General features: G+C 38.6%; 2 protein-coding genes across 3 annotated transcripts; both read left to right on the top strand.

Moving 5' to 3' along the window:
• Positions 1-311: 311 nt before the first annotated feature.
• Positions 312-17,547, top strand: LOC118426640 (low-density lipoprotein receptor-related protein 1B-like). 2 transcript variants are annotated; one of them, XM_035836148.1, is made up of 13 exons: positions 312-780; positions 1,814-1,978; positions 3,001-3,121; positions 4,472-4,674; positions 6,143-6,295; positions 8,063-8,374; positions 8,778-8,903; positions 10,027-10,155; positions 13,252-13,395; positions 14,407-14,544; positions 15,697-15,828; positions 16,807-16,974; positions 17,317-17,547. In XM_035836148.1, exons 1-13 carry the CDS (start codon positions 480-482, stop codon positions 17,523-17,525), a joined length of 2,301 nt encoding a protein of 766 aa, XP_035692041.1. In that variant the 5' UTR covers positions 312-479; the 3' UTR covers positions 17,526-17,547. The 2 variants fall into 2 exon arrangements, with proteins under 2 accessions (XP_035692041.1, XP_035692042.1); XM_035836149.1 differs by lacking the exon at positions 13,252-13,395.
• Positions 17,548-17,565: 18 nt separating this feature from the next.
• Positions 17,566-26,785, top strand: LOC118426109. The gene is made up of 10 exons (XM_035835367.1): positions 17,566-19,388; positions 22,790-22,906; positions 23,130-23,261; positions 23,989-24,102; positions 24,277-24,560; positions 25,137-25,281; positions 25,615-25,850; positions 26,417-26,552; positions 26,659-26,715; positions 26,772-26,785. The coding sequence occupies exons 3-10, from the start codon at positions 23,144-23,146 to the stop codon at positions 26,783-26,785; spliced, it is 1,104 nt and encodes a 367-aa protein (XP_035691260.1). The 5' UTR covers positions 17,566-19,388; positions 22,790-22,906; positions 23,130-23,143.
• The last annotated feature ends 83 nt before the right edge of the window (positions 26,786-26,868 follow it).

Here is a 26,868-nt window from a genome sequence, read left to right as displayed (position 1 = left end):
CAGCTTTTGACAACAGAAGTCTTATAACACTTAAATATTAATAAGAAACCTTTATTGGTAATTTTTGAGTGATATATTAGGGTATTATGGAGATTCCCTGTTTTAGCCAACAATATCAATAAATGACGTCATAATTACGTGATATTACGTCATAATGATAGAAAAATTTCAGGAATTATAAAATTAGAGGGGCCCCCCCCCCCCCCCACCACCCTGCACATTTGGTGACACCCCCCCCCCCACCCCCCCCCCCCCCCCCAAGGCCAAAGAAGGCCCATAAAGCCCAGTCTGGATAGGGTTAAATTGCATTTCTTTACATTTTGAGTTTGGTCCCTACTGCTCGTATTGTATTTTGTGAGGTAGACTATAATTATGAAATAAAAGGAAAACCGTAATTTGATGAGAGATTTTTTATTCTATTATTTTTCAAAGTCCGGTGGATTCAATATCTCTCGGAAGAGACTGGCTCTTTTTCTTCAATGAACTACCCACATTCGTACAAAAATAACTTGTACCAGTTGTGGAACATATCCATCGAAGTGGGAAAGCACATCAAACTTATCTTCACGTACTTTGACGTGCATGTCACTGAAGACTGCTATTATGACTATTTGATTATTGAAGACCCTTATGGGCTGGAAGAAATGCGTCACTGCGGTGCGTGTATCCCATCACCATACATCTCCGTAGAAAACATCATTTATGCCATCTTTGTGACAGATGCTGTGATATACAGAACTGGGTTTTCAGCAAAGTATGAGACGGTGTGGGATAGGTCAGGTAAGCACATTTTGTGCCAAATCCTGTAGAATAATGCATGTACCATCCGCTATGTTACCTACCTACCTAACTACCTAGTAGGTATGTTACAGGTACAATTGTTTGGCCAATTGGCAGGTTTTCATGATCTCTTTTTTTTCTTAAAATGTCAAGTTATTTCATGTGTAAATATATCTACAAAAAAGCATGTTATTTTTTTCGCTATTTTCAACCTGTTTATCAACCTGCTGCTTCTAGCAATTGAGCTTTGTGAGAGAACAATGTTTTGCCATTAAATAAGTGTGCGTACTGAGATATCTTACTTAGTGTCAATTAGATAAGAGGCGATATGCCATATAAATGCATATCTTTACAAGGTCAGCTTCTACTTGCCTCCGAAACAGAGAGAGAAGAAAGGGGGCAGGAAAATGTTTTCAAATAACTGTTAACTTGTATACTTACTCCTTTCTGTAAAACAAAATTTAAACTTCACTACCAAAAATGATTTTTGCTTGTTTTGCTTACCCCATGGACAATTCTTATATGAAGAAAATATTTTTGCAAGAACAAAATGTAGAATAAGATTTTAAGAAGCAAAACAAGAATCTACCGAAAAATTAATTCTCATGCAAAGAGCAATTTTCTTATTCTTCTTTGGTGAAAAAAAAATTTTCTCACACCTAAGTATTTTCTGGAACTTTAAGCAAAATCTTTTTGCTTTTTCTCATGATGCAAGAAAAAATTTTTTAGAAATGCTTGTTTTTTTTTATGACTCTTGAGAAATACAAGAATTTTTGCTATTGATGTAAGAAAATTAGTCTTGGTGTAAGAGTATTAATCTCAAAAAATGTCTAAAAAATTCAAGCAAAACTTTGCTTGCCCCATGGACTTCTAAGATTTCTTGGGGACAGAGTAATTTCTTCCTGGAAGATAAATTTTCTGTGAGGAAGAAAAACAAGATACACAATAAAATCATTTTTGGTAATGTTGAAGGTGAAGAAATTATAATTGAAAGAACATGTGTAAAGATTTTACTTTACTTGTCCATCTTTAGACAGTAAAGAGCCTTCAGCTCCGGATGTGCTCCAGTCTGAGTGGCTCGAGATAGGTGAGGGGATCAAACAGATCAGCGTCAGTACCTCCACCAATCAGGTGTGGGCACTGGATATTGACGGAAGACCGCTGCGAAGAACAGGCATTTCTAAATCTGCACCCCAGGGTAAGTGTGACATAAATCAGGCATTGGCATCGGTATTTAACGCTTTTTTAGAACTAGTTTGCCCTTGAAAGTACTAATATTGAATATACGCAGAATTTTATTTTGATGGCTTTTACTCATTTTCGCATATTATACGTTACGAAACGCACACATTTTTATGTCCTTTTGGCGCAATATAATGGTTTTGCAAACAGTAAGATAGATTGCATTCAGCATTAACGCAGGGATAAAATGATTGACATACAACAACAGTTACATCACTGCACTGACATGTAACAGAGGAACTGACGATATGCTTGCACATCGAGCCCACTGGTAGACCACTGTCCGGGGTTTGCCAAGTCCCATACTCAAGTCTCGGTTACTTAACCCTTTTGAAACCCTCCACTTCTAAGTCCCTGGACATTGCTAATAGCTCGTTAGTTGGTTATTATTTGTGTGAATTGCAAGCGAAAGATATTTCTACTTACAGACTTTCAGTGCTTCAAAGTTGGACAAAATTTCAGTATTTTTGACTCATGAAAACAGTGTATTGTATTCAGGTTGCCCGTTGCCATAGATTTTACAGAAGATTGACTTTACTGCTATCTAATGCAAGTTTAGGCATTGCTGTAATTAGCACAGTCTGCTTTTGTTGTTATGTTAAAGCATTGATCAGTATTAGTGCCCTAAAGATGGCCAATTTTCATATTTTTTACATGCCAAAATCTGGCAAAATGGCTCATAAACTTCTTTGGCCTGTTGCTATAACAGCGAGAGGTTCTGAGTAGAAAGAAAACTATTTTCAGGGGGTTGTGTACCAAGTACTATCACTGTGCAAAATATGAGCCAACTCGATTTTTTTCACCCCATTGTTAGACCCTTACAGACATTCGCCTTTAAAAATGACGCAATCCTTTAAATAATTGGCCAGCAAACAACTAAGGAGATTAATATCGGTTGTTTGTTACACATGAAATGTTTCTTATCACCTTATACCTCCTAGGTCGGTATATTAACCTTTTGATGTTCTTGTTGTTTAGGGACTGGATGGGAAGTGGTACAGAACGGAACAGAAGAGTTTCTGCACATCTCAGTAGGACGTGCTGGAGTGTGGGCAGTTTCTGATGACTCCACTGTAATGTACCGTGTGGGAACATTCAGGTGAGAGATGTAAAGGTATACACATTAGGTATGCCGCCTCATACTAGCTCACACTCTTCAAAACTGTTCTAAACATTAGCAACAATTTAACATGTTGCAACTATTTTAGTACAACTATACGAATTTCAAACCTTTCAATCAACCTTTTTTTAAATCTATATCTGTATCTATATAACCGGTATAACCGCCGTTCGGTGTAACACACCAGCTTTGCAGGCACGCGGCGAGGCAGCAGCTGGTTATATTACACCGAACGACCAGTCACACCTAACTTTTGCACATCTATCTGCAAGCGTTCTTTAAAACTACCCAGAAAAGATGCCCCTACTGTACTTGGTGATAACAAATCCAACTCTACGATAGTTCTGGGAAAGTTCGAATTTTTGAACACATCATATTTACCAAGGCACTCTGATTCTCGCAGAGACGAACCTGCGTCCACAGAATTTCGACGGCCCCGTACTTTGCATATCCACGCCATAGATTACACTTTTTCCCGTACTATTCATAATTTTAATGAGCTTGTCTTATTTTGGTACAAGTCTTCAGCGCCTACATTGCAAATATCCAATATGGCGTGCATGCAGGCTGACAAAATTGTAGTTCTTTTGTAGAGAGCCCACAAATCTCAAACTTTCTATAAAACAATTTTGGGCGTAGGGAGGACTGTCCAACCGCCATGGTAACGTTGTAGTATGTTGAATGTCAATGAGCTTGCCTTATTTAGAACAAGTTCTCCCTGGGACAACAGAGGCATATTTCTATTCAGCTGAGAGCTGGTTAGTAGTGACCTCTCAAATAGTGAGAAATGTAGGGCAGGCAAGCTAAAGTCGAACGGAGCAAAGTTATATTGCGCGGCTTTGAATATGCGGAAAATGTATTTACCACATATTGACTTTGAAGACGGTCCTTATTAACCTTGGCCCCGTTCACACCTGTGCATACTTTCAAGCCCGTATGACTTTCGTATTGACATATTTTTAACAGAGATAAAGTTGAAGTGGAAGAAATAGTCGGTTAGCTGCAAAATGTTGGGTAATGGTAAAAAAATGACTTCATCCCCGCAAAATTTACCTTTCGTAATCTGAAGATCGTAAATACGAAATTATACCGACTTAAGTATACGCACAATTCTAAAGAGAGCCTTGTTGAAAATCAACATTCCGCCATTTTGCAGGCGCCATTACGTTCCGGACATTGTTACGCAAAACAAAACAATGGTAGAGGCTAGACTGTTGATTTTCTGTGGGCCTTCAACTTTGACATACTATTACCCAGAGTTCCTTTTATCCGCGCTTACGTGGTTACTAGTGTTACAAGGCTTATTGTGATGAATTTTACTGTTTTCAGGAGCGAGGGAACATCGGGTACGTCCTGGCAGACGGTTCATATCGATTCCAAAATCACAAGCTCACTCTTCAACTTCAAAGCCTTCCCAGTGGAAATCGATTGGTCTGGACACAAGATAGATCGGATACATTCAGGAAAGGACTTTGTGTGGATCATTGCAAGTTATTCCTCTTTCACATATGGATATACCATGGTGAGAAAAGGTATGTTATCACCTAAATCTTAACAAATCTGATTTTAAAGTACATTATAAAAGATACGATCACAAAATTTGGATGGAATTATGTACTAGTGAAGTTTTTTTTATTTTCTGTATTTTCTGTTTTATATTTTCTGAAATTTCAGCTATACTTACAGGTATTAAACAAAACAATGACAATAAAGGTTACATTATTGGTGTCTAAGTCTGCCAAGTCTTTTGTTGCCAATGACGACGACACTGACGCCTATATGACGTCACAAAATGACGTCATTTGTCCGCCATCTTGGATCGACAAGCTTGAATTTTCTAAAATACGATTTTTTCCACATATAACCCCAAAACCCAATAAACCTGGACTAAAGAGGTTCAAGTAATTGTGTTTTGTAAGAAAATAAAAGATTTTGACGGTATTTGAGTACAAATAACATGTATTTATCATTGAAAATGTCATTGTCTTCCATCTTTGCTTTTTGACCCATGACGTCATCAAATTAGCATAAATTATGAATACTTAATTATAAATGTAACTTTAAAATTACACAGGATGTTAATGATATAGATAAAAAAGTTTGGTCTAGCAATAAAACCTTCAAATCCCATAATTCAAACTGAAATTAGTAAATTTGGTAATATATGCCTGTCAAAAACCCGTTGCCATGGCAACAGGAAAAATTACAAACTAATTTTTTTTCGCAGAATTGTTGCCAACAATACTTTAGGAAAAGTCACTAAGTTTCGTAGTCCTAGCATACGTCGTTCGGCAGTTATACGACGTCAAATTTGGCGCAGGCACTTTTACCCCCCCCCACGTCTAGATAGGGTCAATTGTTTGTAATCGATAATTGAGCACTGTTTGTAATTGTTTTATAATCAATGTATTTCGCAAGCCATGGTGCATGGGAGTCGAAAACTCTCCGATAGGTTTTTTTTTTTTTTAAAATTCAAAACATTGACAAGAAACTAAACCTTCTTAATAATTTGATCGGGCTGGTAAATCACTGTTCTGACAGGTTTTGCAAATTTCCGTTTTATTCGACGAACGTATATTACCGCATTTTTTCAGTCTTTAGGGCTGTACTGTTAGCAGTGACAACAAGCTGCAGTGCAAAGAAAATCAGTCATTTTCCCCCCGAAGAAGACAGACAATTATCGAAACTTCGGTTCTTGAAAAGGACGTGGTTGTGAACTTTGTTCTTTAGCATTCACCAGCCTGATAAAGTTATGTACAGAAATTTCAGTGCACTGGTTGCTATTCCTCATGACAAAAACCACACACCTGGATGTGTCAGGTCCAGGCTCAGGTCCGGACCTGGACCTAATCCTCTGGACCTGAACCGGACCTGGACCTGGATTTTCACCCCTAGGGCCACATCTTGTTGAGTCTTTTATTGACATACGGATTTTTTTCGAAGAGAAAAATAAGCAGTGAATATAGTTTGAATGTCTCATTTTCTCAACTTTTTCGACAGGCATAACCTGGGACAACCCTGTAGGTGCTTTCTGGGACTCTATACAAACAGCCAATATGAAGGAGGTCAGCGTCAGCTCCAGAACAGGTCAACTGTGGGCAGTTGAGCTTGGCGGCAGAGTGTGGCGTTCACCTTTCTATTGTGAAATCTCCGGTAAATTGATTCTACTTTGAATCATGCACGGTTAAGATCCAGCAGGGTAGAATGATCGGCGGATCCGGTGAAGCTACAGTCAAACATGTATTAGCGGGCACCTTTTTTTTGACCACCTGGCCATTGCGATAATTTTTTGTCGGTCCCTTGAATTTTTCCCATTGACCTAAGAATGAAGAAGTAGTCTATAACGGCCATCTGCACAACGCGGCCACAGTCACACGATTTCCGGTTCAGTAGATATCAATTACAACTTTATGGCGTCCGTATGTCACCCTGCACCGGGTTTTAGATCGTAGTTTACGAGAATTCGGAGTTCCCGACAGGGTTATTTTGGCAGTAGCGGAAGGTAGGTGTGCCTTGAACGTTAGAGCGCAAGTCTTTGTCGCCGAATTTACCAACACTGCGCATGACAATATCTCTCATTTTCGGCAGATTTGACTTTGGCAGGGTCAGTTAACCCTATTCAGACCGGGCTTTTTTGGTCATCCCTGGACCGGGGAGCGGGGCTTTTGAGGCCCTCCACTTCTAAGTCCTATAACTCTAAAACGACGTGCCGTAGGGCCACCAAATTTTTAGGACATGATTTCGACATAGTATCTGACAAGAATATGACGTTTGACGTTACGTTGACGTAAGATGACGTAATTATGACGTCATCAATTTGATTACATTGGCCAAACCCATGAAAAATGAGTATGCTCAGAAAACTTCAAGTTATGCTGCAAAAATGTAACAACAAGTGTAGATAACAGAATAATAATGTTTATTACGACTTGAGTTGCCAATAGCAACATCAATGACGTCAATATGACCTCATAAAATGACGTCATGAACATCTAAGATACGAGTTGGGCTCCGCCATATTATATCCACCACCTTGAATTTTTAAAAATACTTTTTTTGCAACAAATAATCACAAAGGGCAATGGAAATAGACTAAATTCATTCATTTAGATGGTTTTTGATGAAAAAATACCAGGTAGTTACAAATTTTAAGGGATAATTAGCTTGTTATTCTTGATCTGGCCATTCGGTCCGCCATCTTGGATTTTGGGCTGATGACGTCATCAAATTAGCATAATTTATGCATATATAGTTATGAAAGATATGCTGAATAATATAAGCAAATAAATGTGAAAAATACATTGTTAGAACCAAAAATAGTAACTTTTGGCAAAACTGCCTGTCAACAAGCGGTTGCCATGGCAACAAGAAAAATGGAAAATTTGTCAAACTTCGTAAAATTGTTGCCAACAATATTTTAAGAAAACTCAATAAATTTGGTGGCTCTAGCGTAAGCCGTTCTGGCGTTATAGGACATCGAAGTTAGCGCAGGCCTCAACCCCCCCCCCCGGTCTGAATAGGGTTAATTTTTGAGATAAGGTTACTTGGTTGGAAAGATCAGTGGGTACTGAAATGATGTGTAACTTACTGCTCGTGCTCAATTGATCAGCATTTTCTGTATAGTGGCCACCAGGTTTCTATAGTAGCCAGACTTTTCCAGTCCCTTGATTGGCCGCTATAGACAGGTTTGACTCTACCTGCTTAACTTGCAAGTTGAAACATCGATGTAAACTGCATTATAAAATAACAATATTGTAATCTTGACTAATGAAGTTAAAAAACATAAAAAGCTTTCATCGATAACAAATGGGAGTATCGGGCAACATTATTTTTCAAACCACTGATATTTATGACAGTTATTTTGCATTTGAATTACATTTTTAATTCTTGAGTTTACCTAGATTGTTTTTTTTTATGTAGTAAAGAGAGACTGGGAAGCGATTGACGGCTGCTTTTTGTCTGTGTCGGTGGGACGTTCGGGAGTCTGGGCAGTAGACTTTGAAGGCAAAGTGCATCACAGAGCAGGCACGTTTCTGAACGAAACTGCCCGTGGAGTGGCATGGATGGAGGTGCCAGGAGTACCACTGAAGGAGGTCCATGTAGGGGACGGAATTATCTGGGGTGTTGACTCATCACATCGTGTATTTGTAAAACTTCTACCGACATCTCTTGACGGGGAAATCTGTCAAGTAGGCTTAAATGGACGCTCAATGTGCTACGCTACTGAAGAAGGTTAGTACTGCGTTGTCTAATTTCAGTATTCTCCAGGTTCAGAGGTTTCAGTCGGGGGGCCCCGGGGCTAGTAAGAGGATGCAAGCAGATGACTACTAGATCCCTGGTGGATACATTTCCTCAAATAATGATGTTTCATTCCTTTTTCCCTTTGCAAACTACGAATTTATCATTATTGTTTTACATTGTACAAACAATTCGTGATTTCTTTCTGCCAAATAACAATTTATATTCTTCTTTCCAGATTTCAACTATCTTTTGATAACTATAATATTTTTGTACAAGAGTTGTACATTGTGAACATAGACTAAACTCTGTCCCGTAATAAGCCTGAGGGGTTATTACTATTTTTTAAATGTACGGGCTCATTTCTGAATAAGAAAAGTTTGCTATTTTATATCAGAAAAGCGCCTCTGTGCGGAGGACGAAGTCATTTGTCCTTACAGCGAGAGATGTATCAAAGAATGCAGCGTGTGTGACGGCATCTTGGACTGCGGAGATGATGACGACACTGACGAACGGAACTGCTGTAAGTATTAGTATGTCATAACTGTGACGCGAAAACGTTCGATACGGGTGTTCTGGGCCGTGTGATAACTTCCCGTATCACACGGGTTCTAAGTTGTATCACACAGGCTTCCTTCGAGTAAATCAAACTATTTCGAACGGGCCGAAAACGGCACGGTTGAAAATTCGAATACCGGATTCGGACGTTAAGATTGCTGTTGTTACAATATTTTGGTCGAGGACACAACATTTTCTCAACTTCTGGTGCATTTCGCATCGAAATATGTGTTTTCTCAGAATAAATATAGAATATATATAATACACTGGTACCTCGGGTGATACGGAATGCACCATGTTGTATTCTATATTTATTCTGCGCTTGAGTTGTGACTCTCCTTAAACACAGGATCTTCATATGACGTCCGATCAGATGAAAATCAATAGCAATGATTATGTTCTAATTTTTACCTGTATAAAGTGAGGGGCCAAAGGGAACAAGGGGACAGTTGTCTCATTGGCCTAACGCCAGATATTCCTGTCATTTAAAATGGCTTACAGGCAAACTATAAAACTAAGAACAGCCACTGATTGTCTATCTAAAGGAATACTTTGAAGTGTGCTAGATCACAGATACTTCATTATCAACACAAATTCAATTTAGTTTGACAGTTTCACCTGATACCTTAGTGGCAACAGACGGCATTTTCATACTGATCTCATACTTATGACACTTAATTTGAGATTTGACTGTATGTTATCAGGCTGATGTGAATATTGAGGAATTTAATTCATAAAGGGCTAGCTTACATTTGAGAGTGCAATGCGTTACGGACAATGACGTGTCAGGGTGCAGGGCAAAATACACGGCCGCCTCAAATCAGTAGCTTTCTTCGAATATTGGAAAACAACCTTAAAACTGCAATCACCCCAAAGTCCGTTAAGTGGCCGATTGGTCAAAAATAGCTCTTTTCAAATTAATATCCATCAAAATACCATTAGGATTAACATTTAACTAGTGTTATGCAGCCGATATACTTTACCCATTGAGTACAAACTTAACCGAAAAGTAGACCGTAGCATCAATTTTTAATGTTCTAGTGGTATCATATATGTCGTCTTAAGTAGCTCCGCTTTTTCGGTAACAGGGTTTGCCGCCTGTCCTGAAAAACATCGGCGCATGTGTGACGGGGAAGTGGGTTGCTACAGTCCGATTCGTGTGTGCGACGGTGAGCGGAACTGTGGGAAAGTCACAGAGGACGAGCGAGACTGTCCCGGTAGGTTTTTGGCGACGCCTCATGGGCTATCCTAATAGTATAGAGAGCGTCCGTTTGACCAGAATTCCCAAAAATTGGCAGGGATGTTATGAATTTTTCCCCAAGCATGTGTAGTTGCCTTATCCCTTTAGAGGGGAATAACTCGGGAATGGTTTGACGGATCTTCATTATATTAGGAATGTAGATAGCTTCAGTGTTAGCCTTACATAATCAAATGCTAATCATGCAAGTCAGGGGCTAATTTGCATAATGAATAAGGACAGTTTATAAATACACTGCATTTCATGTTAAAATGCTAAAAAATATGCCATATGAAACTCAAATAGAGAGAAATATTAGGCTTACTGTTAACCCTCAAACACCCGAGTGGGGTCTGTTTGGACCCTAGGCATACATTTTGAAGTGCCATTTAAACATTTTTGATCTGAAGAAAAAATCCTTCCGTGACTTTGTCAGTCAATATGTCTTATACCTTTTCCTAAGTTTTCGCAAAGATTGGTACAATTATGTGGAAATTATAAAGAAAGTTTGTGTTCAGTCCCTCTGGGGTCCAAACGGACCCCAGCAAAAATGTGCAGTTTATAAAACAAACTTTGGAGGCTAACTCCTTAACCACTTATAGTATGACTACCAAACTTTTAGACGATAATAAGAATGTAACCTTTAATTTTCACAAAAATTTCTGTGTCATCAACATGTAATGTGACGACATTATGACGTCATTTACCAAATCAGGGCGGCCATCTTGGATTTTGACCAATGACGTCATGAAATTAGCATAAATTAAAAATTTTAAGTCATGAAAATTACATTGAATTTCATAGAATTTACTTGTTGTCAGAAAACAGGTGTAGTTTACCAAGAAAACCTTGTTTAAATTGAAATTGTCAAATTTTGGCAAAAATATGCCTGTTAGAATATGGTTGCCATGGCAACCCCCAAAAATGATAAACTTACTTTATTGATCAAAAACTTCTGCAAACAATATTTTTTGATAAATTACCAAGTTTCGTAGCTTTAGCTTTAGCCGTTCATGACTTATACGACATAAATGTTGCTGAGGGCCTCAAAATTTCCCTATCTGGTAGGAATAGGTTTAGTGCAAAACGTGGTCCTTCTGAACTTTTGCATAAATTATGATAATGAGTTTGAACTAGCAACACATTAACATCTCAAAATCTTCCTCTTACATTGACGAAGCAATGTATATACAATGATCGCCGATAAGAAATGGTACTGAGATTTTATGAACAAAACATTTTGGGGTCCGTTTGGACCCCACTCGGTTATTTTAGTCGCAAAAAAAGGTCGTGTGCTTGAGGGTTAAGGATATATCTGATTGGCGAAAATGCCCGAAATTCCACAGCGATTTGCTGGCCCGTGCGCAATTGCACCATCCTTTTGAAGGGAATAACTCGGAAATCAGTTAACGGATCATCGTGATTTTTGACATTTAAATAACTTCGGAGATGTCTTCAATAAATTAGGGCTATTAATGCAAACCAGGGGTTAATTTGCATAATTAATGAGCATGATTTATTAAGCCACAGTATTTCTACTTGGGCACTTTAACATGACATATTTACCTAGAAAAGAGAGAACCATCAATAGAGTGTGCAAATCGTTACCTAATTTACATAATGAGAAATTGTTAATATAGTGCCAAATGACAAAAATTGCATTCTTGCAACATTTGGCAGCAACATCTACGTTAAGTTGAACATGCGGACGTAAGTCATGGAGATCAGCTAATATCTTTCATGGAAATGAGGACCTCATTTTGTATAATCAATGAGAAACATTTATAATAGGTCACCCAAGAAATTGCCTTTCTTGTTAACAGCAATGCCCTACAAACATCCATCGCGTAAAACAATCTTTAAAAATACAGCCAGGCGAAAGGATAGAACACAAATACATCTCACCTACAACAACAATAATTAAAAAGGTCGCGTACTGTTCCCTGGCCGGCTGAAAAATTCCTAACATTTATGTTGCAAAATATATCGGTGATATAGAAAACAAAAAGCCACCAATCCTAGCTTAACTATATATTGATTTAAAACAGATCCCATTCGAGCAGCGTAATACGTAAAATTTCGATTTTGGAGATTTCGTTTGCTAAACATCTTAATAGCGACTTTAAGAATACATATCTGCATCAATAAAGTACTAAGTTGAATTTTAACTCCATTCTAGTCACCGACGTGGGTTATCCAATCTGGAAATTTTGTGGTAGTATGCAGTTCAGGTTAACCATTTAACTTTGTGGTTTGCATGCGCATAGGTTTGGCTGAATCATAAAGTATCTATATAATTAAAGTATGATGATGACAACACCTATGTTCTGATGTCTTTTAGTTTCGCAGTCTTTTGGTAGACTAACAAAAAACTGTAAAACTGAAAGACATTAGGACACAGGTGACAGACCGGCACCGAAACGTTGGAGAAATAAAACATTTGGTTGCGTACAAAAAGATTGTTATTTAATTCATTATCAATGACTTCGTTATCACTAATCTGTTGGTTGGCATCCGTCTGTCTCGGAAGACAATGGTAGGAAGACAGGGTGGGTTTAAGGCGAAACGTCTGCCCGGCCTGCACTTGGGTTTTTTAAGGTGAAGGAGGGGTGTGCACTTCCTTCTCCACCCTCTCGTCCAATGACGCACAGGGGTAACTGTATACAACGTGTAAGAAGGCCCCAGCAGATGCAGGTTTGTTGTTTTGAGTTTCCGTCTCCTAGGCCTAGGAGGACTTCCGACCTGGGATGCAAGGGGTTCTTCCTACCCCTGACTCGTGTGTCATGGCGGGTGCGTCATGCCCGAAAATGCCCCTATGGCCTGTGACCGCCACAAAGTCCTGTTACTGCCACTAGCCACAGCTAGGTACTCATTCATACCTGAGTTAAGTGAGGAAATTTGTGTAAAGTACCTTTCCCAAGGGCACAAGATCGGTGACACGGCAGCCGGGTTTGAACTCAGGACCCTTTTGACCTGAGACCAACGCGCTGCCGATTGAGCCACGCAATCCCACACGCGATATCTCTATGGGCTATAGATAAGGGTACCATTTGTAAAATCAAGTACTTTTTTACAGACAGCTGTGTAGACTACAGGAAACGCAACTACTTGCTTCAACGAGAAGAAATTCAGTGTCGTGATTTGACAGGCTGTGTTAAGATCACGAAAGTTTGCGATGGCAGAAAAGACTGTTCTGACGGATCGGACGAGATTAACTGCGGTAGGCATGTTACTTATTATAATAAACGTTCTTTACCTTTTTTTTTGTGACGAGGACGCCTAATGCCTGACATATAGGTATGATCTAACCCCAACTTGACAACTGTTACAAGTGATTCATTTGTACATGAAATATGTTCGAGAAAAAATTCTGACATTAGATTAACTGAAAAGTGAAAAAGGAAATGAAGCCAACTGAAGTTATTTCCAGTAGTGAGAAATATGTTCAAAATGGGTGTATGCATATCATGCAGCTTGTCATGAACTATTTCTATGGATGATTAAAATGAAATGAACATTTGCTCGCGACTCGCGAGCAAACAAAGCATATTTCATTTCATCCCCCTTCCTTTGCAAAAGGAGACTGCTCAAAATCTAATTCAGATAGGTCACACGGTGATAATGGGCTGTTCATATATATTAAGCACAAAGTATTCATATTTTTAGGTCAATCACCATATTTACATTTACTGGTCCATACATTCTTCTGCTCAAAAAGTAAATTATCGAATAATCATCACCCTATATCAAAGTTTAGGTCAGTTGATCTGAATACTAGGGCAATGAAAGCAAAAAACACAGTTTCGGTTTGAAAATGGACAATATAAGTTATTTGAAAGGCATCTAACAAGACTTAAAAAAAACAACTTCTGTGTGTATTTTTCCACATTACACTTGTGCCAAATTCCAGGTTAAACGGTCCACTAATTAATCCATTTTAAGATTTGACAGGAGAAGAAACATTACGAATACAATACATTTCACTCTTCACCTATGGTGTGGATAAAATGCAATTTATCATCTAAGATATAGTATGGCCTTTCCTGAAATTGGGTTAAATCGATTTGTTAACTGCACTCTATAACAATAGGTGTTGCGAAAACCGTTGTCTTTAAAGTTCCTGTAAATGTTATGTAGATCTGCTGAAAAGGAACTTTAACGGTACTTCAAAGAGCAAAGTTTTAGTCTTCTTCTGTCTTGAATCTAAAAACTCCCTTCTCTTTTCTGAAAGACGAATTCTGCTCCCTTCATGGCTCATTCGGCGATGCTGCCTACTGGAAGTGCCGTGATGCTCCCGGTTGTGTGAAAGGGGATTTTTTGTGTAACGGCATTTCTGATTGCGCTGATGGGTCGGACGAACAGAACTGTGGTAAGGCTCTTATTCCAGCTGTGACCATATTCAGTGCGCTATCAATGTTCATGTTAATATGGTATTATAAAGATGTTTTATTTCGACTTTTGCTTATTCTCACTTAAGAAAAACATAACAAAGAAATATTGATGAAATATGACAGTGCAGGGGAGGCCGAAAGCTTATAGCTATATAAAGACCACCACTTATCTAAATTACAACAATTCAATAAATAGATTTATCAAACAAAAGAAATTATGAACGCATGAGAAACAAAAGCGAACAAACTAAATAACCTATGATACAATACCATAAAATATCAAATTAAATCTAACTTAGAGGAAACAAAATCGAATTGCTTTAATAATAACTGGTTTATTGCATACAAATCGTACAAGTAGTCCAGAAATAGCAGCCGAGGCTGAATTGTTTCAGAATTTACAAACGAGTTAAACGCATAACATTTCACGGGCTTAAAACATGAAAATTATTGCGATTAAAATGCCATATGTTGGAAATGAAACGTTAAATGAATAATATAATAGAATATATCAACATTCAGATCAACAACGAGATATTCGTGTGAACGGTCACAATTCCTTATTCAATACAGTGGCAATGTAAGGTTGCGGTAGCGCTCGGTTCGTGTGTAAATAGAGTTCTGTTTGTGGCTAGTCCGCATTAGCCGCCAACTGGCTTCACCCCGGGATGGGGGAAAGCCAGTCTCTGAAAGAAGCAGAGTTTATAAGTTTCAGTCAAAATTTCTTGCAAAGTTGTGCTCCTCCTTCGTGCCAAAATATTACACATCGATCGATTACGTCAGCTGAGTGTACTAAGATTAATAAGACAACCTATATGTGCCTCCTACAAATAAATACAAACTGTGTTCTGCCGTTCAATTTGTAATACCAGCTTTGTAGTCCAATTGTTTAGTAGTAATTTTTTTCCATTTTTTTTCGCCCTCCAGTGTCATTTTTGGGTCACCATAGGAAGTTATCCATGAAATTAGGTTAGTGTGGCCTAAGTATTGGCCCACATGATACTGGAATATGTAAAGTAGGGCTATATTAAGATGTGGTTCAGAGGCCTAAAAAAATTACTTGCTAAGCAACTTTCTTATGATACCAATCCAATACCATGGTGTAGCGATATCATTTTATTCTACTACAGATGAATTGTGCAGATCTATCGGGTACTGGCCCTGTAAAAACTCAATCCCTCCGTTCCCGAGATGTATCAATGGACAGGGCAGATGCAACCGAGCAGTTCAATGCAGGGACTTCTCAGATGAGATTGGCTGCGGTAGACAACAATTTTGCTTTTCTTGACAAGTGCTCTTAAGTTATATAACGTACATTAACATTATATGACGTACCAGATACTAGAATAGGGTTCATTTGTATTACTAATTCAACCTTATCCAGACTGGGCTTTTGGGGCATTCCCTGGCCTTGTGGCAGGGGGGGGGGGGATCTCATTCGGCTCTCCCCTTCGTAATTTCAAAATGGCTTACAGTACGATCACCAAATTTGCAGGGAGTGATATGCTTCTAAAGTTTTATAATGCCTTAAATTTTGATATCATTATGAAGTAATATGACGTTATTTTGATGTTATTAATTGATTTTATTGGCTAAAACGGGGAGTTGCCCTAACACCTCAAGAAATCACACATCTTGTTCGCAATAATGTTCGCCATAAAGGGTTTCATGTCAATATTTAAGTCTTCTAAGACTGCTGTTGTCAAAGGCCACCACGACTACTTCAAAATGACTTCAAATGATGACGCCATATGTATTTTCGCTAGCTAGTTATCATTTTCAATCCGACAACTTGGATTATCAAGCTGATGTCTTAAGATATACCTGTTTCAACATGTAACCCTAAAATCCCATGGAAATGGATGAAAACATTCACATGAATGTTTTTGTAAGAAAATATAGAGTTGTGAGAAACCCGACGGAGAATTTGCTAATTATACTTTTCATCACGATATGGTCGGCTTTTGTCCAAATGCGCCATCTCATTAGCATAGATTATGAATATCTAATTATAAATGTCACATTATGATATGTTAGAAGTTAGAGATATACATAAAGTTGACGCTGGCACTTTTACACCCCCCACGCCCCCCAAATCTGGATAGGGTTAATCCTTTCTGTCTTTCCTAGCCTACGTTTTTCCACGTTATTGCAAATAAACTATTGTAAATGTATTGACATTTAGATGTACAATATACATGCAATATCTTTTAGCAGTTCCGTTGATACTTTTTTTAAAGATTACTGCGGACATTATGAAATGGCTGGCTTCCCCAAATGGAAAAGAGAGATTTTCATGGAGGGAACTGACATGCTGTACCTGCTCCATGAAGTGTGTATTCCATTGGATAGCGTTTGTGATGGATGGAATGACTGGTATTTCCAAGACGAGGTCAGCTGCTTCCAAGGTACTATGTTCAAGTACAGAGTAACTAATAACGCCATTGTTTCATTGCTCAATGTGTAAATAGAATGAGCAATGCCGGCGTTATCTTATAATTTCAACTTAAGTTGTCATATTTCATTTAATAATTTATTATTGGGTACGCAGCGTTGCCGGCCGTTCAACAACAGATGGCTGACAAAAATCCATGTGATTTATTAAAACACACTCTTTCAGAACTCGAGCTGCATTCTTTGGGCAAATTGATCGCCCTACTACGAAAAATGGTTGGTGAATTCACTGAGTTTACACAGAAATTGTAAATTGATTGACCGCAAAGTGACGTATACACATTGTTGTCTTACAGGGATGTACGAGCCTAATTTGTGTGAGAGATGTCCAATGGTCGAAAATACATGTTTTCCTTTGAAAATCGACATTTTACCAAGCGACAGTTTATCAAGCTACATCTACTGTGATACTATAATACACTGTGGCAACGGGGAGGACGAAATGTACTGCTGTAAGTTTATACCATTGCATACTCCTTCGAACGTGGTATGTACAGGAAATTAGGAAATTATGCTTGTTGAATTTCTGTCGTATCACTTTGTTTTTTTAGATTACAGATGTCAAATATTTTAGGTCATAGCATAGATTGCAGCTACGTCGTGATAATGGACAAAGTTAAATAGTTCATATACAATCGTGTACAACATTTATCAAAGCAAAAATAAGATATATTACAACTGTTAAATCGTTGTCTCACACACTCGCGCACGCGCGCACGAAAAAGGATTGGCTGTTTCACTGCAGTAAAATATCCTATGGGGGGGGGGGGGCTATATTGTAACGATTGCTTCGTGTAAGCGACACCTACCACTACGGTATATGATTTTTGAAAACATCTGCTACGTCATTCATACTAAGCAGGTCAGCAGGTTTAACCAAAACATCATAAAATAAAATGCAGATAAGGTAAAAAAATGCATAGTCGATATATAATATTTAGATTCATTAACGGTTCTCCAAAGCATGCTGTTTGCACACCACCATATACAAACACAGACACACACACACAAACACAGACACACACACAAACACACACACATACTAACTCAGCACCTTAAACAAAAGGAACGGTATCTTAGTAAACACATGTCATTTGTAATTTTGTTCGTACGTCGTACATGTTGCAACCAGCACGATCGGATGATGATACAGGCATGTACAAATACTACACGACATTCTGTGAAGGATATGGCGGATGGGACTGCACGTGTGATCAGGGCTCGGGATGCTACGTCCCTAAAGATATTTGCGATGCCCGGCAGCAATGTCAGTCCCTTGCCGGGAATGACTGTCATGATGACGAACAGTTTTGCGGTATTGTTTCCATTTCCATGACTTGGTTTTGTACGTGTTAGAATACTTCTTAAGGTGCAGAACAGACAATACAAAGGGACTAATGTTTTAAAAGGAAAGCATTGCTCTCGTATTTTGCTTGTCGATGTCTCACATCACGTTTAACATGCGCGAGCCGCATGTTTTCTATAATCTCTACCAGGCATTTAGACTGACATAAACTATTATTAAATGAGTTACTTTATTACAATATGAAATCATAGGTATACACACTGAAAGCAGAATTCTAACATGGGTACTACAGACATTTTAATTCAATTTTTTTTATAATAACCCCCCCCCCCACCAAATGTATTTGGCAGATTGTGTAGATATCTTTGTGTGTTTTATGTCAAAGTATAGCAAACGTTTCTGTCGTGCGAAAATGCACATTCACAGAAGACTTTTGTCATACTGTCGATGGCTTCGACTGTGGTTGGCCATGGAACCAGTGCATCTCCAAACACCTTGTATGTGATATGCATCCTGACTGTGAATACATGGATAATGCAACTTTAACTTTTTACGGTCCTGCTGACGAACAGAACTGTGGTGAGTTTTATGCCTCTGCATCTTTTCAAGACTCCCAATACAGAGGTTTAATGCGATTTTTTTCTGATTTCTGTTAAAAGATGCGTGTCCAAAAAGAAAGATAAGGCATTTGTAGGCTATAGAAATTGAAGTATATTAGCAAAGGGCTACATTCACTATTTTCATGTGCCAGTTGCATTTTATTTCTTGGACAGCTTGACCTTAAACTATTTTATCTTATTATGGTCTGACAATAACCGTGATGTGTCCGACGGTTTCAAGTAAGGAAATAAAAAAGAAAACTCATTCTAATTTCAATTACAGGAACTTGTGACGGGTATTGGCACGCTCTGGAAGAATATAAAGAAAGAAGAAAGGAAAAGGAAATCTCGGTATCAGATAAAAGCTACAATCACATCTGTAGCTTAGGAAAATGTGGAGCTACATTCCACCTATGTGACGATCGCGACTTTTGTGGTAACTGGGAGGACGAGCAAGACTGTGGTAAATCTAGTTTCTAATCATCTGAACGCTAAACACAGACATTCATTGCCTTCGCCAAGAAGGGTCTGCAAACGGTTGAGCCAGAGCTTATTGGGTCTGTGCTTACCTGCTTAAAGACTAAGGTGGTACTATAAAATCACACAATAAATTCGGCTAACGTAGACTATCGGGTTCAGTCTGCAACAGGCTTTCACACAGTCAACATGGGTGCTGTAGCAGGGCTGATACGTACACTGTGGAGTTCAAGTAGTAAAAACTAGATAAAGAGTTTTAGGTCGGTTGCACATAAATTTGTACGCTTTCTCTTAACCCTATCCAGACTGGGATTTTTTTGGCATTTCTTGGACTGGGAGGGGGGTCATTCGCACCCCCCCTTCGTATTTTCAAACGTACGATTAAAAAATTTGCAGGGGGTAATATGCTAGTCGAGCTTTAAAATTCCTTTAATTTGTATATCATTATGACGCAATATGACGTTATTATATATGACGTCATTAATTTTTTTTGCAAAAATAAAGGTTTCTTATCAACATTTATTTGTTATGCACAACGACGTCAAAATGACTTCATAAAATGATGTCATCTGTAGTTTAGCTAACCGCCATTCTAGATGATCAGTACATTTAAACCAAAATCATTGATTTTTGTAAAATTCGCCTTTCCCGTTGCCATGGCAAGACGAAAAATTATAAACTTACTCATTTATTTGTAAATTGTTGCTAACATTGTTCTAGGAAAAGACACTAAGTATGGTTGTTCTAGCACAAGCCGTTTGGGGGCTATACGACGTCAAAGTTGGCGCGAGCACTTTTAGCCCCCCCCCCCCCCTGCCAGTCTGGATAGGGTTAACAGAAATAATGTTAAGTAATGACTACAGACCCACTAAGCCCAGCCTAGAAGGGAAACATTGGGGCACTGGGAGATTATACGCTGGTGGTGACTGTGCAAGTAATTCTAGTCTCTCACATTGCAAAAACGGTGCCACGATTAAAAGTTCTATTTGTAGACACACAAACTACAATAGAAAGGCAATAACTACTGTTAAAGAAATAGAGATGTCACAGGGAATAATTTTTGCCCCCCCCCCCCCCACACAAAAAATGCTCTTATTCTCTACAATGAGGATAACAGCTCTTATTTGAAAACAAGACACCAAATAGCTTCTGAAAGGCAAGACACCAAATAGCAATGTTGTTGACATTCAATAACTCAGACAAAGGTAACGAGCAAAATTGTGCAGGAAAGAGTGTAGATGTACTTCTACACCGAATTCAAAGAAACACAGGAAATCTGGCCAACATTTTGAATTTTAAACACTGGTCTGATATTTCTTCCTTCAAACCTAATGTAGAAAATATGGTATGGTGTCGTTTGCCTTTCATCACGCTTATGTGTCATTTTGCTTTGTTTGACAGCATTTTGTTGTACACCGAATTCAAAGAAACACAGGAAATCTGGCCAACATTTTGAATTTTCAACACTGGTCTGATATTTCTTCCTTCAAACCTAATTTTGTAGAAAATATGGTATGGTGTCTTTAAGCTTGCAGCACGCTTATGTGTCATTTTGCTTTGTTTGACAGCATTTTGTTGACAAGTTGAGGAGAAAATTTTTCAAACAGATCTGACAGTTAATATGCTAATAACTTTTAACCTTATGTCGTGAATACCATCCCTTTGTTCCTGGCAGCAGATACTGACTAGACTCCCCACCCTGCGTGTTTCTGTGTGTGTTTCTGTGTGTAAACAAGATAACTCAAGATTGGCTAGGTGGATTGGTTTCATACTTAGTGTGTTGAATGGGTGGGATAAAGGCTGGAAATGATTAGATTTTGGGCATCCTAGCGGCTGGCCTTGGTACTGCAGCGCAATTTCCGGTTTTGCAACTCGTGTTCTGAACAAGCTATGGTCACGATTTTTAAGTGATAGATAGCTCTTGTGCTCAGGTATAAGTGACGTAAGTTTGGGCCCCCTAGCGGCTAGTTTTGGAATAGTAGGGGCATTTCTGAAGAAGGGAAGATGTTATTTTCATGATTTTTGGTATGTAGGCACCATAGACACACTTGTGCAAATTAAAATACTAATTATGCAAAGTAGGAGCATATATGCATAACTAATGAGAAGATTCGATCATAGCAGTTTTTTTCTATGTATCTCTTGTCCCGGACGTGATATGGTCGAACATTTGGGTGGTAGATAGCTTTCAGCGTCTTAACAAAGTGGGGCAAGTTTCAACCCCCTGAACATGTAATTTCGGAACTGCAGGGGCGTTTTTGTCAAGAGATTCCTAAGAGGATAACTGCAGAAAACATTGACGGATTGGCATCATTTTAGGCATGCAGGTAGCTTGAGCAAAGATGTTCATAATGATATTCATCTTTTGCAAATGGGACTTAGTTTAGATAATTAATTAGGAATTTGTATAATTCCATTGTTTGCAATAACTGGACTTCGATTAATGTAACACTTGTTAATTATAATCCGTGGAACATATAGGCAGATGTTTAATTTGCAAATGAGGAAATTATTTGCATAATTTATGCAAAAATTGCAAAACAACTTAATGATTAATGATGGGAATTGGGAAATTATACTTGTGACATGTGTGCCGTACGTTATTCAATGATGAACAACACTATGTATAAATCCTGTTAATGATAAGTCATTTGCATGAAACTAACAAACGCTCTAAATATTTTATGGAGGTATGAAGTCGCCGAACTCTAGTTAGTTTATGTGTATTATTAATACTGAAAACGACGAATATCCGAAAATACGGATTTGCGACAAATATGGAACCGTATTTTTTCTGTATTTTTATGAAATTTCCTTTTGTTGAATATTAACAAACTGAGTTGCCTGGCCGGCCTAGTTTAGACCCCATTTGAACCCCAGCCGGACTGAACACATACTTTCCTTTATAATTTCCACAGTATTGCAACAATCTTCGTAAGAATATATTGAATGGCAAAGTCACGAAAGAAATGTTCTTTAAATCGAAAATATTCAAATGGCACTGCAAAATTTACGCCTGGGTTCCGAATGGATGTGTGTTTGAGGGTTTAAAGTCAAATTGATTCTAGAAATAAGGGTAATGTACGAGCGTCATATTTTGTCCAATCCTGTTATATTAAATGTGATGAAAATGGTGATCAATTAGTTTTGTGTCCCAATAAAATGATGATTACATCTTATTCATATGTAAACTTAATAGAAGACATCGATGTTATATTGGAATTTCATAATGACCCCTAAATTATGCATTTTACTAGGCAGACTTTTTGTTGCATTAGTTTGCTTAGATCTGGGGCTGTTGATTGTTATTATAATTCCTTTCTGCTATATACTGGTCAGAAAAAAGCCTCTATAGAGCGTGACAGAATTGTTTTGCTTTCTTTGCAGAAGTCTTCGATTGCCTTCATGATGAAAGAAAATGCGAAGCAACAAAGAAATGCCCGTCTGACCCCTCCTGCAACGGAGTACCAGGATGTTTGGATTCTACCGACGAAAATGATTGCAGTAGGTTTATTTGTCAGCGTTTCCTGATAGAATAAAAAAAAATTGAAGAAACGTTGATAGAACCAAGTAACCCCTTTCGAAAGCACATATTTCATTCCATTTACCACTTAGGTTAAGCGTGAATTCTGTCCGATCACATGGATAAACACAGCAAGGGCATGATCTGAGAGTATCCAAAAACCCCATTCGGTATATGAACTCCACTTTTTCATAAACATACTAGGTATTACAACCTGCATGGATACAGCGGTACGCCTAGGTGTTTCTGACCAACACAAGGAAATCGAAGTCACTCAAAACTGCGACGGGAAAGAAGACTGCAGGACAGGAGTTGATGAGAATCCACGAAGATGTGGTGAGTAAAGTAGGAGGTTTTCATAGCTCCTGAATGGTACTTTCGCAAAGAAGGTTATGTTTGGTGGTGTTTCTATGTAAGTGCCACAAACCATGACCTTCCTTTTAAAAATTGATCCTTTTAAAAATAGAATTAGCAATTAGAAAGGTGAAAGCCCTATGTTCAAACTTAACACCACATTTTCCGACACACCTATGATCCGGCTCCCTAACAGTAACCCTAACATAAGTGTGCCGGTGTCACGCCAAGTACATGGCTTGCCAAATAAGTGCCGGATGAGATGATGCGCCTGCGCAGAATTGGTGCAATATTTATTAGGTTAGGAATGGATTGGGCTTAGGTTTGGAACAGGGTCATGGCTAAGTTATGGGTTATGTGTAGGGTTAGGTTATGGTTAAGGTTTTGCCTTGAAGTTAGTAGAATGTTAGGGATAGGGTTAAGGTTTATCTCCAAAGCGCGACCCCTCCATCCAAAATCGACCGAGATTTTCTTTCCCTGTCAGATAAACTGGAACCCCCCTAACAGTGTACCAGTACGTATTTGGTAAGTGAAACTTATTGGTGGTGACAGCGGAGCATAGTAGTGTCAGAAACTATGGGCAAAAGAGTATGGCACTGACTTATTGACTTATCATCGCGTTATTAGCAAAACAAACAGTAATGTGTTTCGACTACATGGCTGCAATGGGTAATCATATTTTTGCCGCCATGTTTATGTCTCTGTTCAGCCATGTATGCAGACCGACTGCCATGCCTCAAATCTAACCGGTTTGTTTCGGAAAACTCATTCTGTGACGGTTTTCCTGACTGCTATGATGCTTCAGATGAGGACGCCTGCATTGGTAAGCCTTAACCCCACCTCTCTTTGTCTCTTTGTGTGTGTGTGTTTCTGTGTAAGTTTATGTGTTAGCGTGTGTGTCTGCTTTTGTGATTAAGGACAAGCCATGCTTCGCTCGTGATGGAGTAAAAATACATGACTCGATACAATCACGTTCTATAATATTTTCTTATCGTAGGCATTAAAGCTTGTTTGCTACCTATATCTTTGCTGGTTGATGGTTATACATTTGAGGAAGGCATCGGAGCAAGCCATTCACACCACGAAATCCGAGGGCTGTCCATGGTGGAATGGGTGGTTGACAGTGTGGAGGACTGGCTGCAAATCACCCTCGAAAATCCTGTACAGCTGTCCGCAATAGTCATTTCTGGTTCAAGGTCATACCATCCTCCCTCATTTACGCTAAGATACGGGCATAGGGCTGACTGTTTAGCAACGTACATGGAGAGGGAGGAAGTCAAGGTATCTGACTTCTACTGTTATTTTGGTAGGCGTACGTAGAGCCAACATTTCTAAAAACCTGTAATGTTCTGTTCTTCCGATAATGTCCATCTGCCGAGGAAGCGACAATTATTGACATGTTTTTGACTAATACGAAACGGAGGTTCACCAGGCCTCCATCCGGGTAATTTGTAGAGAATCACCAACTCCAGACGGAATTGTTTGTTCCATCATACACCGCACCATCGCAAGTGTGGGGGTTCTTTAACGTGCATGGGGTGTGGCTCTTCCCATACACGGGACCTCCATATAACGTCCTATCCGAGGGACATGTATATGATTGCAGGCCGAACCATTTCTTATAAGCCATACATCTGATTACCTAATGCTGGTTCACATAGCGTTGCTTACAAATCGGTCTTAGCAACCGTTTTTATTATAGCTATGAAACCTAATATAGTTTCGAGAATCAACATTCATTTATTGATATTTAGCCATTTTGTGACCAATATCAATTCTGTAAGCACACTTGTGTAACGTTTAGTTCATTAAATCAAAAGTGGCATAAGACTGACGAACTGTTATCATCACTTAAAGGTATTCACAACATCTGAGGTGCGTGCACACTCACATAAGCATTACCTGGCTATAGCAGTGCACACCACAGTCGTGAAACTTACCCTGCAGCCTCCACTGGACATGACTGTTTTGGACGTCGGCCTATTGGGTTGCCCCATCAAAGGTGAGGTATTGTTACAGTTTCAGACGTCAGTGCATTCTAGATTTTTTCTGATGAATTCAATGTCCTGATATTCAATGTGTCTCAAAATGCGGATGAGTTCTGAAAAGTTAGTTTAAGGTTCCGCTGTCATTTGGTCATGGTAAGGAAAGTGTATCCAATGTGCTGAATGCAGGCCCTGGGGTAAAATCATACGTTTGTAGTGTAAAGCCCTCACCGCCTACATAAATAGCACCTTATTGAACATGCATGCGGTGGTAGGCTTTCATCCTGTACGTATTTCTCAATGGAATATTTCGAAATAAATAGCATTTATGGAGATTTCTTGATTCGTAGAGCAACGCTTGAATGAAAAATCCTGTGGAAAAGGTTGGACGATGTTTCAAGAGAGTTGTTACCAGATGTTTACTTCTCCGCTTGTGTGGTGGGCTGCGGAGAGGTACTGCCAAGCTCTCGGTGGTCATCTGGCTTCCGTCAACACACCACAGGAGAATAAATTCCTCCGCAGTAACATTGGAAATGGATGGATAGGAATGAAGCTTGACGCAGTCGTCATGAAGAAACAACGGGAGGTATTCCTTGTTTAAGTTGTTAATCATCCTTTGTATTCCCCTTCAGTATATTCCTCCTGCCAGTATATGTTTGCGTGGCCAGATGATGGAGACAGTGTCATACCTGATTAACTTTTTTTTCTTACACCAATCCTGATGTTCATCATAAAATGACATATTTCCTTTTACAGAAACATTTTGCGTTGTACAAAAAAAGACATCAAAATGTAAGGAATACACCAAGTATTTGCAGTACAAAAAATACGGTTTTCCTTTTTTTTGCATACATTGTGATAACGAGCATTGAATATTTCACATATAATGGTGTCAAATTTACCTGATAGCTTTATAAACCAATATCTATGTACAAATCACAAAAGGGAAGACTTAGAAAGGTATGTCTGAACAAGGCATAATCTGGTCCAAAAAGAACCCATACGGTCAGATTAGTGGCGAAAATATACCCTTCGGATGAGGGTAAAAAGAGAGTATGAAACTCCTCATTACGCAACGTTCACTTTACAATATTCATTACTTCAAGGAGGTTTATGCCCTGTGTAATCTTGTTATCGTTGCTTTTTATGTAGAAAATTAACAACTTTACTTGGAGCAATGGAAGTCCTACAGGGAACGCCTTCAAGAAGCAGGACATTGAACTCGATGCTTTCCAGGAATACCTTCGGAGACTCAATGATCCTTTTTGTGCCAGTCTAGAACTTCATGGTCTGTGTTCTACATTATTTTTGTCTGTTGCTGCTATCCATGTTTACTTGTATCACACATTTGTAATCAAATAGTAATATTTATCTTATTATATTAACATCTTTAGGTTTGTGGAGCCTCCAGCCCTGTAGCCTGATTGAAAGAGAACTTATTTGCGAGAAAGGTACAGTAAACGTCAGTTTGAAGAAATATCGTACTGTTTGTTTCTTTTTTGTCTAGCAATCATGGAATAGTTGGAACATTCAAGTTCTGTCGTTTTCCTATTCGTAAATGTTCAAATATGTTTATACAGATATTTCATTTATGCTTTTTTTGT

Source organism: Branchiostoma floridae, chromosome 11, assembly GCF_000003815.2.
Source record: "Branchiostoma floridae strain S238N-H82 chromosome 11, Bfl_VNyyK, whole genome shotgun sequence".
NCBI classification, from domain to species: Eukaryota; Metazoa; Chordata; class Leptocardii; order Amphioxiformes; family Branchiostomatidae; genus Branchiostoma; species Branchiostoma floridae.
This window is presented reverse-complemented; position numbering and strand designations above follow the sequence as displayed.

Coding starts and splice junctions, on each gene's coding strand:
- LOC118426640 (XM_035836148.1), top strand. CDS start 480: ATGAACTACCCACATTCGTACAAAAATAACTTGTACCAGTTGTGGAAC. Junction 6,296..8,062: donor TTTCTATTGTGAAATCTCCG/GTAAATTGATTC, acceptor TTTTTTATGTAG/TAAAGAGAGACTGGGAAGCG. Junction 16,975..17,316: donor CGAGGTCAGCTGCTTCCAAG/GTACTATGTTCA, acceptor GTTGTCTTACAG/GGATGTACGAGCCTAATTTG.
- LOC118426109 (XM_035835367.1), top strand. CDS start 23,144: ATGGATACAGCGGTACGCCTAGGTGTTTCTGACCAACACAAGGAAATC. Junction 25,282..25,614: donor ATTGGGTTGCCCCATCAAAG/GTGAGGTATTGT, acceptor CTTGATTCGTAG/AGCAACGCTTGAATGAAAAA. Junction 25,851..26,416: donor TCATGAAGAAACAACGGGAG/GTATTCCTTGTT, acceptor CTTTTTATGTAG/AAAATTAACAACTTTACTTG.